Source organism: Choloepus didactylus, chromosome 1 (assembly GCF_015220235.1).
Source record: "Choloepus didactylus isolate mChoDid1 chromosome 1, mChoDid1.pri, whole genome shotgun sequence".
In the NCBI taxonomy this organism is placed as follows: Eukaryota; Metazoa; Chordata; class Mammalia; order Pilosa; family Megalonychidae; genus Choloepus; species Choloepus didactylus.
The window spans coordinates 238423228-238439120 of NC_051307.1; the positions used below are offsets into that span (position 1 = coordinate 238423228).

At 44.0% G+C, this 15893-nt stretch overlaps 1 protein-coding gene across 1 annotated transcript in view; it reads left to right on the forward strand.

Moving 5' to 3' along the window:
• Positions 1-2404: 2404 nt before the first annotated feature.
• LMCD1 (LIM and cysteine rich domains 1) overlaps positions 2405-15893 on the forward strand; it is a 63335-nt gene continuing 49846 nt past the window's right edge. Inside the window, exon 1 of the mRNA XM_037800891.1 lies at positions 2405-2582. Within this exon, the coding sequence (XP_037656819.1) occupies positions 2541-2582 (42 nt within the window). The 5' untranslated portion in view covers positions 2405-2540. The remainder of the gene's footprint in view (positions 2583-15893) is intronic.

Consider the following 15893-nt stretch of genomic DNA (forward strand, 5'->3'; position numbering starts at 1 on the left):
TGGAGTGAGGCGGAGGGGCAATGATCACATTTCCTGTTTTCCAGAACTGTCTCAAGTTTTAATGGTCTGTCCAGGTGTCCAGACAAGCCTCTGATGATAGGCCCCCAGAAGCATTTGAGAAGAGGGTTTAGAGGGTCAGAGCCAGCAGTCTCATCTAGCAGGCTCCAGCAGGAAGCAAGGGTCACCTCTCCACTCAGAACAGGTCCTTTTCCAGAAAGGCAGGAGTAGGTTGCCCTGAGCATGAGCTACTCCTCCTCCCATTCTGAGAAACAAGTCACACTATCTGCCTCCTTAACTGTACACCTGAGGCCAAGGGTAAAAATAACATATTGTGGTTGGAGCTGAACAGCGTTTAAAGTTAATAAAATTTGGGTTATTTAGTGAAATAATGATTTCTCAAGATGGGGCAAGTAGGGTGGCTGGGAAAAGTGGGAAATGACTTCACTGGGAAGGCTCTTGCTAGTTTGAAAGGATAAAGCTTGCCTTTGTTGATCTCCTGGCTTCTGTTCCCACAGCTCTGAAATATAAAGGCTTCTGGCATGACATCCCAGTTTAGCACTCTATTGTTCCAAGGATTTGCTACTGAAAGGGCTATTCACGTGGAAACCTTCTCCCCTAGTCCAAGCTTTTGTTGGCCACTGTTCATTTACACGCTGGTTTAACATGCAGCCCATCTGGAAGTATGGACAAACCCCACCGGGTGTGGCACTGCCTCCTTTCTCCCTATTCCCACAGTGCCTGCCGGCTGCTGATTGAAAAACCAGAACCTAACATCCATTCATTCAACAAATGTGCACCGGAGCATCTGTCATGTGCTGGTGCTGGGGAGGTAGGTGGGTGAAGACAAACATCAGTTAAAGCAAAACTCCTTGAAAGAAGAAAAAAACCATCCCCATCTTGATAAAAGGGAATCACAAAGCCCTTTCCAGGAATGTGAAAAAGGAATCATGATTTGGGATCACCGGAGATGATGATGTGTTAAGAACTAAATCGGAGGAGGCTTTAAGGAAGATAAAGCCTTTTAGTAAGAGAGAAAGCCCTAGAGTATGACCTGCAGTTCCCCCACCCCACCCCCAAAATCAGTACCAACTAATATAACTGAAACCTACTCAGCCTCGTTTCAGGGGAGTTTTTATGGTAGTCCACTTGAGCCCCAAGGGGCACTTTCTAGATGAAAACAGCATGGCAGACGGAACAGAATTTCCCCCAGGATAAAAGGGGCTTGTGTGTAATCCTCTGCCTGGCCAGAGAAAAAATGTCTCTGGGAATCCAAGTCTGTGGAACTGGCTCAAAACAGAGATGTGGATTAGAGGCAAATGATATGGCCTGACATTGCCTGGCCAATTTTGTCCAATGCAAGTAGTTATGTTAAATGTGGCAAGGATACTGCATCCCAAGATCTGGGAAATCCACAGATGTAATCTCGTTTGTCTGGCCAGTGTGACCTCATTAATCAGGAAAAAAAAAAAAAAAAAGAAGAAGAAGAAGAAAATACTATTTTCCTATTTATGGCTTTTTAATCCTGTACTCCTGTACTTCTCCCCAGGTAAACCTTGCTGAAGAGTTTAACTTTGGAAAACTTTGCGCTTTCTGATTCTATTTCTTCGCCTATAAAATGGGATTGATAATTTAATACCTGAGGTATTATGAGGCTACAATGAGAAAATGTGTGCCCTGGTCCCTAGTAAATTGTCAGTATGTGGGAGTTACGATGTACAAGGTGGCATGTACAAAATCTGGATGATACTCTCTTCCTCACTGAATTGGGAGGATTTATGTCAAAGCAAGTTATGAAAAGGCGGTTTAAGCGGTTTAATATTTTACAAAAGTTAGGGCAAAAAGAATCATAACTCACTGGAATCGCATCTCCTCTTGGGCCATTAGAGAACTTGCCAGGTTTAGGAAAAGTTAGCTGGCTGAGTCAACGCGGCTACGAATCTGCTGCCTGTCCCCCACTCCACTGCCACCCCCCTACAGGAAGGCAGAAAGAGTGGGAAGGGGAATGCAGCTCAGAATTTATTTTTGGATCAGCCCACTAAAAATACCCCGGCCTTCCTGTTTGATCACTCTCCCTTTTGACCTGAATGGATCGCGGAGGCCCAGCCGCCCGCCCCACCCTCTGCCCCTGTCCTTCTAAGGAGAAGGGCGTGGGGACGGATTCCTGCCGCTCGGAGGGACAGAAGCGAGCAGCCCCGGGCCTGGGGCCGCGGCCGCAATGACGTCAGGGAAGCTCTGCGCGGGGCTCGCTGCCTCCCAGGCTGAAGCCACTCAAAGCTGGGGCCCGGGGTAGGCGGGGTAGCGGGCGGGCGGGGGGGGAGCCTCGCGCCGCGATTGGCCGGCCAAGTGCGAGCACGCACCGGATTGGCTGGCGCGAGGTTTTAGAGGGAGTCCCGCTCTCTAATTAAAGAGGCCCGGGTGCGTCCGGCTGCGCAGAGCTCTCCGCTCGGCCCGCGAACCTAGCCATTCAGCCACCGCTGTCCCTGCCGCGCACACTCGCGCCTCTGCCTGGGAAGCCAGGCGCTGCGTCTCCACCCCAGAAGATGGCAAAAGTGGCCAAGGACCTCACCCCAGGAGTTCAAAAGGTGAGCTGTTTGTGCATTTACCCAGATTCTTTCTTTTCCCCCAGTTTTCCTCTCCTATCTGCTCCCAGAGACTTATGGAGAAGTCCAGGGGAAGGAAACTCACTGAATTCCAAGACTTTACAGAAAACGGAATCATTGGAGCTAACAGGCGCACGCACCAAAATTTACTCTTAAAAGCCACTGTGAAGTCTTTGCAAAGGATCTTAATTCCTTGGGGATGGTAATTTAAATTTGATTATGATAAAACTTTTTTAACTTTTTACTTTTGTACTCTTAAATTCCGTAAGGAAAAAAAAAATTCCTAGCTTCTGCTCTCCGCCCCCCACCTGCGTCCAAGGTTGGGGTGGGAGTAGGAAGGGTGTGATGTTTATCCAGAAGGAGTCTCCCCTTTTGCTATCATAGTGTGTAGTGTTTTGTCTTTGGTTGTGTTTTTTTGTTTGCCCCATACAAAACTGCTTCTTCAGTTGGTGCTGTTGGCAGTGGCAGTGGTTCCTGCACAAGGGAACCTCATTTCTGTCCCCAGGGTCTGCACATTTCCCTTTCAAGAAGGGTTGGCAGGGAGCCCAGAAGGTCAAGGGCACACAGCCTGCAGCTCTGCCAGCAGCTCCACACGTCACTTACCTGAGTGCAGTTGGAAGAGGGCACAAGCTGGTGACTTAACCATCCAGGCCAACGCTCTTACTTTTCAGATGGGGAAACAGAGGCTCAAGGCCATAGAGACTTGGTTCCAACGGGCAGCTGGGTATAATGAATGCCTTAGAAATCACTATTCAAACTATGCCCCTGCCACTCTCTAGCCTCACAATATCCACCGAGTCACTTTTCTGAGACTCGTTTTCCTTGTCTGTAACGTGGGAATGATAGATCCCACCTCCTCCCCAAGGCTGCATTCACATCAAATGAAACAGCCACAGCATCAGTGACGGTGACAGTGCAGATCAGTCTCCCAAATCGGTAATTTTTAACTCTGATTTCAGGGGATTTAGTCTTACAGGACAGTCCTCCTTAGACATCTGCCATTAGCTGTGGAATAGATTGAGAGGCAAAAAAAAAAAAAACAAAAAAAACAAAAAAACTAAAACAGAAACAAAATTAAAATGCAAGTGAGCAGGCATAGAGGCTCAGCATACATCTGATGTATAGCCACACCCTGGCACCAACCCCCTGCCCCAGATCCCTACATGAGGAGTTCAGCAATGGCTTCTGAATCTGTACCCCAAGTCAAATTTAATCAAGCCATCTCTCCGGAATTACCATGCCCTGTTGCATCTGCCAGAACATTTGCAGAACCAAATCATTCCTTCTATGGAATTCCCATAATACTTAAGACCCTTGTAAGGTACCTATTAATTTCTACCTAGTAATGGGTTCTGCATGTACTGGCCTTCCTCCCTACCCATCTTTCTAAACTCCTCCAGGACATTCCTTTCTTGCTCATCTCCATTCCAACACAATACACTACACAACAGGGCTCCAAAAACTGGGTGGACCACTAATTATTCATCTAGCTAAGACCCTAGCATTGGTATGCAGTACATTTTATGCATTATTTGTTAAAAAATTTGTCATAGCACTGGGATTTTGTGTTTCTGAGCTGCTGTCCCAAATTCAATCAAAGTAATAGAGTTTAGGGCTAAGGTGGCAGAGTCCTACTGTCCTCTGGAAAATCAGATGATTCCCCAGTTTTTACTACAAGCTGGTTGATGGTGCATGTGTGGATTGAGGTGGGGCATGTGGAAACCATCCCTCTACTCCGCAGGCTGGCTGCAGCTTGCAGGAAGCCTTGTTTTTATTTTCCTTTGCACAGGAGAGTATGATTACACAGATTAGAAGAGGAACATGTCCTCCTTCTTGTCACCCTCTAGTGCCAACTTCCTTGGCCTGCAAAGAGTGTATTTTCCATTTAGATCCAATTACAGGCTTAGAGGAAGAATGTGGTGGGTAGAGATGAAAGGGTTGATATTTTTTTACTTCTTGGGACTGTGACAATCAGGAGGAAGAGTGCCACTTTGTAGATGAACCAACTCCAACCCAAAAAGTGGGGAGAGGGGAATGGGGGAGCAGCTCACCCTGCTGAACATCACAGCGGTGATTAAAGACTGTCATATCAACTGCATGCTGAAAAACTTTTAGTACATATTTACTTTTTAACTTGCAACAATGAGGGTTTTATAACATTTGGCTTTAGGATGCATAATCACTTAGACGTTTTGAAACAATTTTATATAAACTCTTAAAGTTGCAAGGGACCTATTTACAAAATGAGACTCATTGAAAACGGCTTACAAATTCACTCCACTACCCAGCCCCAAGAGAATGAGGTGCCAGGAATTCCCAGCAACTCTACAGTCATAAAAATGGCTTCAAGAGACACCATAAAGTCCAATATTTGGAATAACTTCAGGGAACATCTAGCCAACCCCAGGCAGGCTGAGAGACTCACCGTGGGTCACACACGGAGCTTAAAAAAAGTTCCCCACCTCCTCATATCTTTGCAAAGTCAAATGCCCCTACTGGCTGCTCATGAGCCATCATGTGTTTTTCTACTGGGAAAGAGGAGGTTTCCTAGTACAGAGTGTGCTCTGCAGGCTGGTGAAATTGCCAGCATTCCTTGGTAACAGAGAGCCTTGAAGACAAGTGCCGTTTCTCTTGATGGAACCAATCACTATTATGGATTTTGTTCTTTTATTGTTTATTAAGCATATTTAAGAATATTTACTAGCACAGGCTTTGACCTCAGATCTGGGTTCAAAACCCAGCTCCACCACTTACTAGCTGTGTGATCTTGGGCAAGCCAATAACCTTGTGAGTCTGTCCCCTCATCTGCAAATGGGGGACAGCTGCAGCATCCACTTCCCAAGGTGGTTGTGATAATTAGATGAGATGATGTATATAAAGGACTCAGTACAGCTGTTGGAGTGGGCGCTCAATAACAGTTAGGCACTGTCATTGTCGATGGTGGTGGGACATTTCAATGGGTGAATGAATGCTGAAAGGAGTCACTTGGCAAATTTTCATTTATGACTGTCCCATCTGCAGGGCTGTCCCACTCAGCTGAACCTATGCTAGCTGCTCAGCCTTGATAAGCTACAACAGGGGCCCACTTTCCTTTCTTCTAGCCCAGCAGATATAAAATCTGCTTACACAGAGTCTCTCCAAAAACAGGTGGCCATCATGGAGCATTTCACTGTAGAGTCATAGATTCCGGCGTGGAAAGGGTCTTGGAGCTCTCCTTGTTTCTTAAATAAGGAACCCGAGGACCAGAGGAGTCAATTTTCTCACCCCAGATGGCTGAGAAGGTGTTGAAGTCGATTAGACACTGCAAGAATAAGGACCCCTTGGCTGTCGAGAAGCATTTGCACGAATTTAGAAAGGACTAGAACAAAGAGATCTAAAAGCACATTCCCTGTTGAGTCTTCCTGTGCCAATGGACTAGCTCCAAAGGGTTCTATTTTTCACCCCCTAAGACAATGTCTAAGGAGTGCCGAACAATGGCATTTCTTAGTGCTTTGCCAGATTCTGCCGAGCATCTCCCCCAACATTTCTCGACATCACGTCCTTCTTGGCTTTCCTGTGCTCCAGGTTGGTCCTCTCTTCTGTTCTCAGGCCTTCCTGCTTTCACCTCCAGTTCCTGCAGCACACACAAGCCTTGGCATGTCGCCTGGGCGAGCTGATCCAATGTAAACACGGCTTGTCTGGAATTGTTGTTGGCTCGCTCAATCTTAAAAACATATTAAACTGTCCCTTCAAGATCTTAATAGCCAAGAAGTTGGAGGCATGCCCATAGGTGTTTAAGCAACTTGGCCCAAAAGAGAGTCTTATTTGAAAAAGAGAAATAAATTATTCAAGTAAAGGATCTCCAAAAACAGATACTGAAGCCGTGATTTGGTAAATTGAAGATTCTTACTGTCTCGTGCAGATTTGTCTGAATACGTAGGTGGGGTTAGGCATGGATGGCTGCCTTTTGCCAACACCTGTGGTAGTGGGAAGCAAGGAAAAGGCTTCATCACAATTATCCCATGGCTTTAATTTAAGCCATCTCGCCTTCAAGGCCTTCTCTTTGCCCAGGGCTTAGCAAAATTTCTTACAGGAAGGTGGAAAGATGACTTTGGCACTCCTGTCTGAGAATCCTCTGGTTTGAGCTTCCTGCCTTATTAACTGACTAAAGGTGACAAGGAAGGAAAAGAAGAGGCTGATTCAGCAAAGGCGATGGGCCTAAGAAAGACTTTTGCAGTTTCATGTATGCTTCTCTCTCCCACCCGCTCCAACCCCTTCTCCAGCCACGTCAGTGAGGATACAGTGAGGAGTGGAGAAGTGAGGGGGTAGTTTCTCCAGCAACCCACTGGAGTCGACTGGGCTCCAGAAGAGGTGTTGCATTTGACTTTGGGAAAGACAATCATCCTTTTTCCAACTTGCACTTTCAAAATAGCTTATGTAAAAATAAAACGGAGCTTTTCCACGATAAGCAAGACATCTTGGGAGTTCTTCTCTCCTCACTGTTCACCCAACACCATTTAAAAATTCCTCGTAAGAACATATTTCCAGCAAGGGTTTGAGTCACTATAATCACCACAGGCATTTACTCACTGGGGACTTTGGACAGATCACTTTTCCCAGAAAGTGGCAGACCCTGGATGAGAACCTGGGCTTCCTGCTGCCTCCCTGCACTGACCTTTCTTTTACACCAGGCCTTCTCCCAAATAACAACTGACTGTGGCAAAGGAGGTCTAAAACCTAGATCCACTGAAAGCAGAATTGTAGAGCCACTTTTCAGAACATCCAAATCGAAGTGACAGCTGTTGCTCTTTAAGTGCCTTTTGGAAATACTCCTCTACCCTTCCATTTGATAATGGGAAGGGAATTTGGCTGGCAGGCTGAGGGCTGCCCTTGTCTCATCAGGTGGAGAGACCCCCCCCCCTCCCAGCCACTTCTCCAGGAGTCCCCAGAAATCACATTTTCTTAACTAAACATAGAATATTTGGGGTGTCCTGAACCCATTCTTGTAGCTTCTCATATATCAGTGGCATGTATCTGCAGGAGAACTAGAAAGTGTTGCTATGATTTGAAGACTTTTAGAAAGTGTTAACCAGGAAGTTGGGTTTCATTGTGCACTGAGACTCTTTTAGTGGCCTAAAACTGTATTTGGTATCTAAACTGAAATATTTAATTTCGTTTTCACACACGCACACAAACACTAATGCAATTACAAAGCTTTGCAAACCCCCCAAATAAACCCCTGGATTCACAGTCTGTTCTTTTATATGAGAAGCAAAGTCTTTTACATCTTTTCTCAGAAAGCACATGTTTGGTCTTACTGTTATCATGTAGTTTAACTCTTGCCTCCCAAGGACTCGGCAGGAAGACATTTCTGTTCTTTATTAGGACAGGCAGGTTTAGGGGATGTGTGCCAGTTTGAGTGTATTGTGTCCCCCAAATGCCATTATCTTTGTGGTCTTGTGTGGGGCAGGCATTTTGGTGATGGTTGGATTTGCTTGGAATGTGCCCCACCCAGCTGTGGGCAATGATTCTGATGAGATGTTCCCATGGAGGCGTGGCCCCGCCCATTCAGGGTGGGCCTTTATCGGTGGAGCTATATAAATGAGCTGACTCGGGGGGGAGGAAAGAGAGTGCAGCTGGGAGTGATGTTTTGAAGAGAAGCAAGCTTGCTAGAGAGGAACGTCCTGGGAGAAAGCCGTTTTGAGGCTGGAGCTTTGGAGCAGACGCCAGCTGCCTTCCTAGCTAACAGGTTTTCCGGAGGCCATTGGCTATCCTCCGGTGAAGGTACCCGATTGCTGAGGTGTTACCTTGGATGCTTTGTGGCCTTAAGACTGTAACTGTGTAGTGAAATAAACCCCCGTTTTATAAAAGCCTGTCCATCTCTGGTGTTTTGCATTCTGCAGCATTAGCAAACTAGGACAGGATGACAAAACAGAGGAAGACAGACATCTCTTGATGGCCACACAGGATGCTTGACATTTTCTCATATGGTGTCTCATTTAGCCTTAAGGACTACCATGCAAAAATACTAGTGCCATTCTTACACATGAGTAAATTAAGACTATGAATTTTAAACGACTTGCCTCAGGTCACATGATGGCAGATAACTCGCAAACCCAGGCCTGACTCCAAACCTTACGCTCTTTCCATTACACAAGAAACAAGAAGGCATTCATCATCAGAAGCAGCCCGGTAGAGAGGAACTACAATCATTACTATGCCCTCATTCATAGATCAAGGTCTTCTGAGTCACTGAGAGCTTGATTCAGGAACTTCCCAGCATTTTCCCCAAAGTTACCAATCAGCTGCATCCCTGATCTCTGTGGGTTACTGCCAGCTGTATACTGTCACCAGTACTGAGCACACCTACACATTCCTTTTTCTATACCAGGTCAAAGGCATTGCCCAGGTACCGAACAAGGGATGTCTAGGTTGCTCCTGGTTTCTTTAGCAGGCTGCTAGAACTCTGTAGGCAGGAGGCTGGTAGAAAGACCTTTAACTAATCATCCAATATTATCCTGAAAATTGTCGGACAGCAGCAATGAGACTTAGAAATAAACAAACAAAAATATCCTAGAAATCCCAGTCCCAGAGCTTCCAGGAAATTTTAGCCTGGGGACAAGCTTGGTGTCTGGAATTTGCATCTCTACATGCCTGGTCAGCCTGACTCATGGTCCATCCAATGGCATGTGAGTCAGGACCAAGCAAAACACTGGGCCCAAGCCCCCACCAGGACATGCTTTAAAAGGAAATAAGATTGCTGCGGGTGAAGAAAACCAAAGGCTGAATTTGGCAGATCACCCATTTGAAGGACCAAGTGAAAACCCGGGTCTAGGCCAAGGCAGCTGTTTCAAATCCAGATGAGTTGTTTATGGATTGATTTTTTTCTCTCTCCTCTCATTTTAAAATATTGGCTCTTCTGTAAAAATTATCTTTGGAGACAAGTGTGAATGAATCATTGCATGAAAGAGCTGAGTGGAATCTAGTGATCTGCCTGCTCAACTCCTTCATGTTTCAGATGAAAGAAGTGAGACCCAGGTGGAGAAAGAACACATCCAATTTACCTGTGACATCCAGGATCAAGGTTGTACTGAGTCCTGGCATCTTTTATGAATGCAGAACAAAAGGGCATCTTCTCTACTCCGTCACTTCCATGTTGGTCCCACTTCCCTGCCAACCTGTCCTTCATACCCTCAGACTTCAGAAGGTCCAGTGGTGAAAATTTTGACTATGGACTTGGCCTTGACCCCAAGGTTCAGAGGCCATCCAAGGAAGGGTCAAACATATAATCTCTGGCAGCACAGAGACCTAAGCACCTGGATGCATCACTTGATAGCCCCTCTCATCACCACAGCCCCAAATCCCATGGTTGGTGAAGCACTGGAACTTGGAAGACCAAGTTCAGTTTACCTACATCACATGTGACTTCTGAGCTCGACAGCAGAAACTTGTCTTTGTAGCTAAACTTAGATCTAAGCCATAAATATACTCAGGCCATATCATATGCAAAATAATGAGAATGGCAACAATTTGCCTTGGGTGTCTGGTTGCTGCTACCCTTTCAAAAGCAGCCTTCCCCTTGCCTGCTACCAGTCCTTGGCCCTGGCAGGGACTTTCCCACTCCAAGCCCCGGAGGTCCTGCTTATAAAAGAGTAATAGTTACTCATTTCTTCATTTAGCAAGGATTTATTTAGCACCTATTACCTGTCAGATACTGTGCTGAACACTGAATACAAGATAAAGAAGGCAGATTTAGTCCCTGCACTGTGGACTTAAGCGTCCGGTGGAATTCTTTTTCTTTTTTAATGTATCCATGTTTATAGATTTATTTTAATAGACTTGCTTTTTTAGAACAGCTTCAGGTTACAGAAAAAAATGTGGGTAAAGTACCAAGAGTTCCCATGGAGACCCCTTTGTTCCTCTCCCCCTCACAAGATCTAGGCGCATATGTTACTAAATCACAAATTTGTTTTTATATATGGATAGTATTTCATCAATACTGGTTTCCTTGGTAATCCTACCTGTTTTATTTTATGCATTTGAAACACTGTTGTGAGAAAGGAGCCCTTCATATCAGACAACCAAAGACACCCCAAAATATTAAGAGCCCCTGTCAAGATAAAGCATTAACAGTATTGTACACACATACATACACAGAAATATATATGTATATAACTACGTAAACACACACACACACACACACACACAATGGGGATAATATCTGAGGCTCTGGGAGTAGACAAACCAGATTTGAATCCCAGCTCTGTCACTCATTTCCTGTGTTACCTTGAACAAGTCATATTACGTCTGAGCCTCAGTTTCTTCATCAATAAAATGGGCTTAAAAGTTGTTGTGAGGATTAAGTACAATAATCTGTTAAATTCTTAGTACAATACTTGACAAATAATGTGTGCTAAAAACGAGCTATCACCGCCATTATGAAAGCTAATGAATAAAAACATTTTTTGATGCAACTTATTACTCACCTCTTGCTTGGCCAAGTTTAAGAATTTATTTTGTTCAAACATGTATTACACAGTTATTACATGCTGGGGACTGAGCTGGGAGGTGGAGAAATAAAAGGAAAGGAATCCCAGAGTGAAGGATTTCAGTGAAGGAATAAACATGTGGATCATCAAAGAATCCCAGCAGTGCAAAGACCTAGAGAAAGGGAGGAGTGAGCACTGGGCTGAGGGAGGGAGGTCAGCAGAGGAGTCACTGAAACCTGCCAGGGGCAGCAGGGAAGGCTTCCGAGGAGGCACATTTGAGCAGAGTGTTGAAAGACGAGGATGAACGAGCTGTTAAGATCTGGACACCTTCCAGCTTTGTGCCTTCCAAGTCTGACACCTGCATTCACCATCCTATTTGACTTTTAACTTGGGGGGGGGGGTATCATCCATCTTGGACAGTGTATCCATCCCTACACAGGTGCCCACCTTTATTTCTCCATCTGAGATCTACTGCCTCTTCCCTCTCAGCCAAAACCCCTTGCAGGGGGGGGGGATAGCAGGGCCTGCCAGGCTGGCGTGCAGGAAATCTAAAAAGGCTCAGGATTATTCCCAACCCAGCAATGGCATTTCAGCAAATTCATCCCCATTGAGCTTGTATTTTTCCAGAAGAAGATTTCATGTTTTGATAGCAAAAAATAAAAAATAAATAAAGACAACCAAGGAAACACCATATATCTGGAAAGAAAGGGGCACAAACACACACACACTGAGCCAGGAGTGACAATCTCTACCACCTTGCCCAGTAAGAATCAGCATTCCGTACACGTAAGCAGAACATTAAAACACTGTTCAGAGGGCAACAGGATTTGTGTGCAACCCGAGTTTCATCTTTAAACTCTGAAACCATGTAAGTGCTAATGGGAGGAAAAGAAACCCAAAGTAGGATTCCTCGATGAACTGTAAGGAAGAAAATCGAGAGTTGGTTAACAGGATGCAGAATCTCGCATCAGAACAATTTCTTTTATACAGTTTTTATTTCAAATTTCTGACTTGGTCTGAAAATGTGGGTTCCTTCTTGCCATATTTTACAGCAGAGACTATCTTGTGATGCATTGAAATGTAAAACACATGGTTTGGATATCGAAATGCCACTAGGATAATCGTTCTTGGTTTTTGCCAGCTGCATCTGTTACATTAAACAGAGAAAAAAAAAGTCCCAGATGATTCTCTGCCATTTATCTGGAAAATGAAATTATGGGGATCATCCCTGAAGCATCGACAAGGTTTGATGAAAAAGCTCTGTTTCCTCAAGTCTGTCCTCCTACACAGCCAACAGGCTCAAATAGCCTGTGAGGAAAATACAATCCTATGATAAGATTTATGTCACCCCCCACTTCTGTGCCTTTCCTAGGGCCCAGGCTAAGGTTGGGACCATCACCAAGGAAATTACCAGGTACTTAATTGAATAATTCTTTTGCTGTATAGTTCAGCAATTTGAATTAATTGTTAAGAGGTAGAAAGGACCTCTGAGGTTCTCTTGGACAACTACTTTGTTTTACAGTTGAGGAAACAGATTCAGCAAGGTTAGATGACTTGCCCAATGTCATAGAGCTAGTCAGTCGAATAGATAGGGCCAGAGTTCAGGGTTTCATAGCATTTCAGACTCAGAAAGACTTTTTTTTGAGATGTGAGAACTGATTTTATTCATTTGTGCCAGAACATTAAATCTCACCTCCTCATCTCCTGCACATGTAGAGCTTCTTATAAACTCTTTTAAAAGAATGTGACAGGCAAACATGAGACGTCTCTCCCCGAATCTAAGCAATTTTGGAATACAATGCTGTATTTGTTTTCTATTTCTGCTGAAACAAATTTCCAAAAAGTAGTGGCTTAAAACAGAAAAAATCCATTATTTTACAGTTCTGTAGATTAGAAATCCATTGGGTCTCACTGGGCTGAAATCAAGTTCTCGGTGGGGCTAGGTTCCTTACTGGAGGCTCTAGGGCTGAATCTGTTTCCTTGTCTTGTCTGGCTTCTGGAGGCCATCCACATCCCTTGGCTTGTGGCCCCTGCTCAGAAAGACTTTTAAAATTTCTGGGCAGCCAAATGCTGTAGGAATATCAGTGAAAGGTGCTCACAGCTCCTGAAGAGGTCTAATTTTTGAACCCCTCTAATTAGTAGAAAGTTCTTCCTTATTTTGACCTAAAATATCTCTTTTAGCAACTTGTCCCCATTTGTTCTCTCTGATTCCTTGGTAGGTTCTAGGATACCATGGATACTTTTTTCTAAAATTACAGTTTACCAACCAAACCCTACCTATTGGTCAGGATTAAGGTCAGAACATCAATTTCTTCTTTCTTCCTATCTTCTGGGAAACATGTTGTTAGCTTTTAGCTTAGTGAGATGGCCAGTAGACATCCCCCAGATTTTGTTTTAGGATCAGTTTTGTGTCAGTTCCTCCATCTGGGAAGGAATTTTCCCTCACCCCCATATGCACCCAATTTGGAAGGCCATTATTGTGCCACCATACTATCCTGTATCTTGGAAGAGGGTTTTTAAAGTGGAAAGACATGACAAGGAGGAAGTAGGCAGCTCTAAAGCACTAAGAGAATAACTCTAAACCCATGTCATAAATACCATGTAAAATCAGCACCATATCTGGTAAACAAGGGGTATACATGAAATCAGAAAAGGGTAAGGAGGAAAAGAAAAAGAGGAAAACCTTGTTGAAAAGAGGTAATATCCAAGCTTTTTAGTATATATATCATATATATAAAATACATGTATTATATATGTATATAAATTTGCAAAGTTGCCATTGCTTGTCAGTGAGAGAATAATCTAAATTTTACATCTTTGTGACTTTACTTGTAGACCAGGAAGTATTCAATAATAAATATGAGAGCTGCTTATCAGAATTAACTTCTGCTCATTAAAAGATACCATGAAGAAAGTAAAAGGCAATCTTCAAAGAGAAAATATTCATACTACATGTATCTGACAAAAGGTTTATCCAGAATACATAAGTAACCCCTACAAATCAATAATAAAAAGAAAAGCAACCTAGTTTTTAAAAAAATGGTCAAGACTTAAATAGACTTGTCTCAAAGGAAGATGTCTAAATGGCCAATAAGTATGAGAAAAGGGTGCTCAATAGCATTAGCCACCGGAGAAATAAAAATTGTAAGCACAGTGAAATGTGTTTACCACCAGAATGGTAAAGTTAAAGACCAAAAATACAAATGTTGCCAAAGATGTGAAGCAACTGGAACTCACATACATTGCCAGAGAGAACATAAAATGATACAACCACTCTAGATTCCTAAACTGTTTGGTAGCTTCTAAAAAAGTTAAAAAAAAAAAATTACCTACCCCTTAATCCAGCAATTTCACTTCTAGGTCTATACCCAAGAGAAATGTCCACAAAAAGACTTGGACAAGAATGTTCAGAGTTTTATTCATAATAGCCGAGAAATGGAAATGACTCAAATGTCCACCAACATGAGAAAGGATAAGCAAATTGTTGTACGTTTATACAACAGAGCAGTAGTAAACACTTTTTTGATTAAAAAAAATACAAAGATCTACTGATATATCCAACAACATACATCATACATCATCTCCATCATGTTGGGCAGAGAAGCTAGACACAAAAAAAGTACGTACTAGGTAATTCCATTTATATGATGTTCAAGAACAAGCAAAATTAATCTATGGTGCTAGAAGTCAGAATGGTGGTTACCTTTATGGGAAGAAGTAGGTATTGACTGGCAGGAGGCATGGGGGAACTTTCTGGGGCACTGGGAGACTTCTACATCACTACCTGGATGCGGACACATGCATGATGCATATAAAGTGACCAACTAAATACTTTAGGCTTGTGAATTTTTATTGTACATTTTACCTTGAAGTAGTGTTAAAAAAAGTAAAAAGCCAGTATTTGAGTAACAATTGGGAAAATGTTGCATATCCAAGCAGCAGAAGGATACAGGAGAAATGGGTCAAGGCTGAGTTCTTGCTTCAACCCAATGAAGAAGGCAGGTAAAGGAGAAATTTGTTCCAGGGAGCTGCTACTGCAGACCCCTTCCGATCTTTCCATTGACCTGGCACGGACGGGTTCCTCTGCAGCCTCTTCTCCCACTACCACACTCTGTGTCCCCCAAAGTGATCCGGTGCTTGTTCCCTGAACACACATTTGTGTCCTCACAAGCATGCTGACGGAGCTGCCTTCTCTATGGGCACAAGTCCTATCCATTTGTCATTCCCTCCTCCTCAAAGCCATCCCTTCAGGCCAAACACTCACACTGCCGGCATGGGTTTAGTCTCCTACTGAACAGACATGTGAATTTCTGAATGGCCCCGTCACATCTGCCCTCACTGTCTTGCCTGCTTAACTCCTGCACCACAATATTCTGTTAAGGCCTGAATTCTCCATGTGTATGCTCCCTGTGCCAGTCTGTTTATATTATGTCCCCCAGAAAAAGCCATATTCTCTGATGCAATCTTGTGGGGGCAGATGTGTTAGTGTTGATTAGGTTGGCAACTGTTGGTTCAGTGTTTCCATGGAGATGTGACTCAATCAGCTGTGGGCAAGACCTTTCATTGGATTATTTCCATGGAGGTGTCACCCCACCAATTAAAGGTGGGTCTTTACTAGATACTTAGTCTGGTAGTACTTTAAAAAAAGCCACACAGGCCCAGACACAGAGCAGCTGCAGCTAAGAGAGGACAAAAAGCCCCAAGAGCAACACTTCGGAGAGCACCATTTTGAAACACAACTTGGGAGCAAGCAGATACCAGCTGCATGCCTTCCAAGCTGGCAGAGGTTTTCCAGATGCCAATGGCCTTTCTCCAGTGAAGGTAC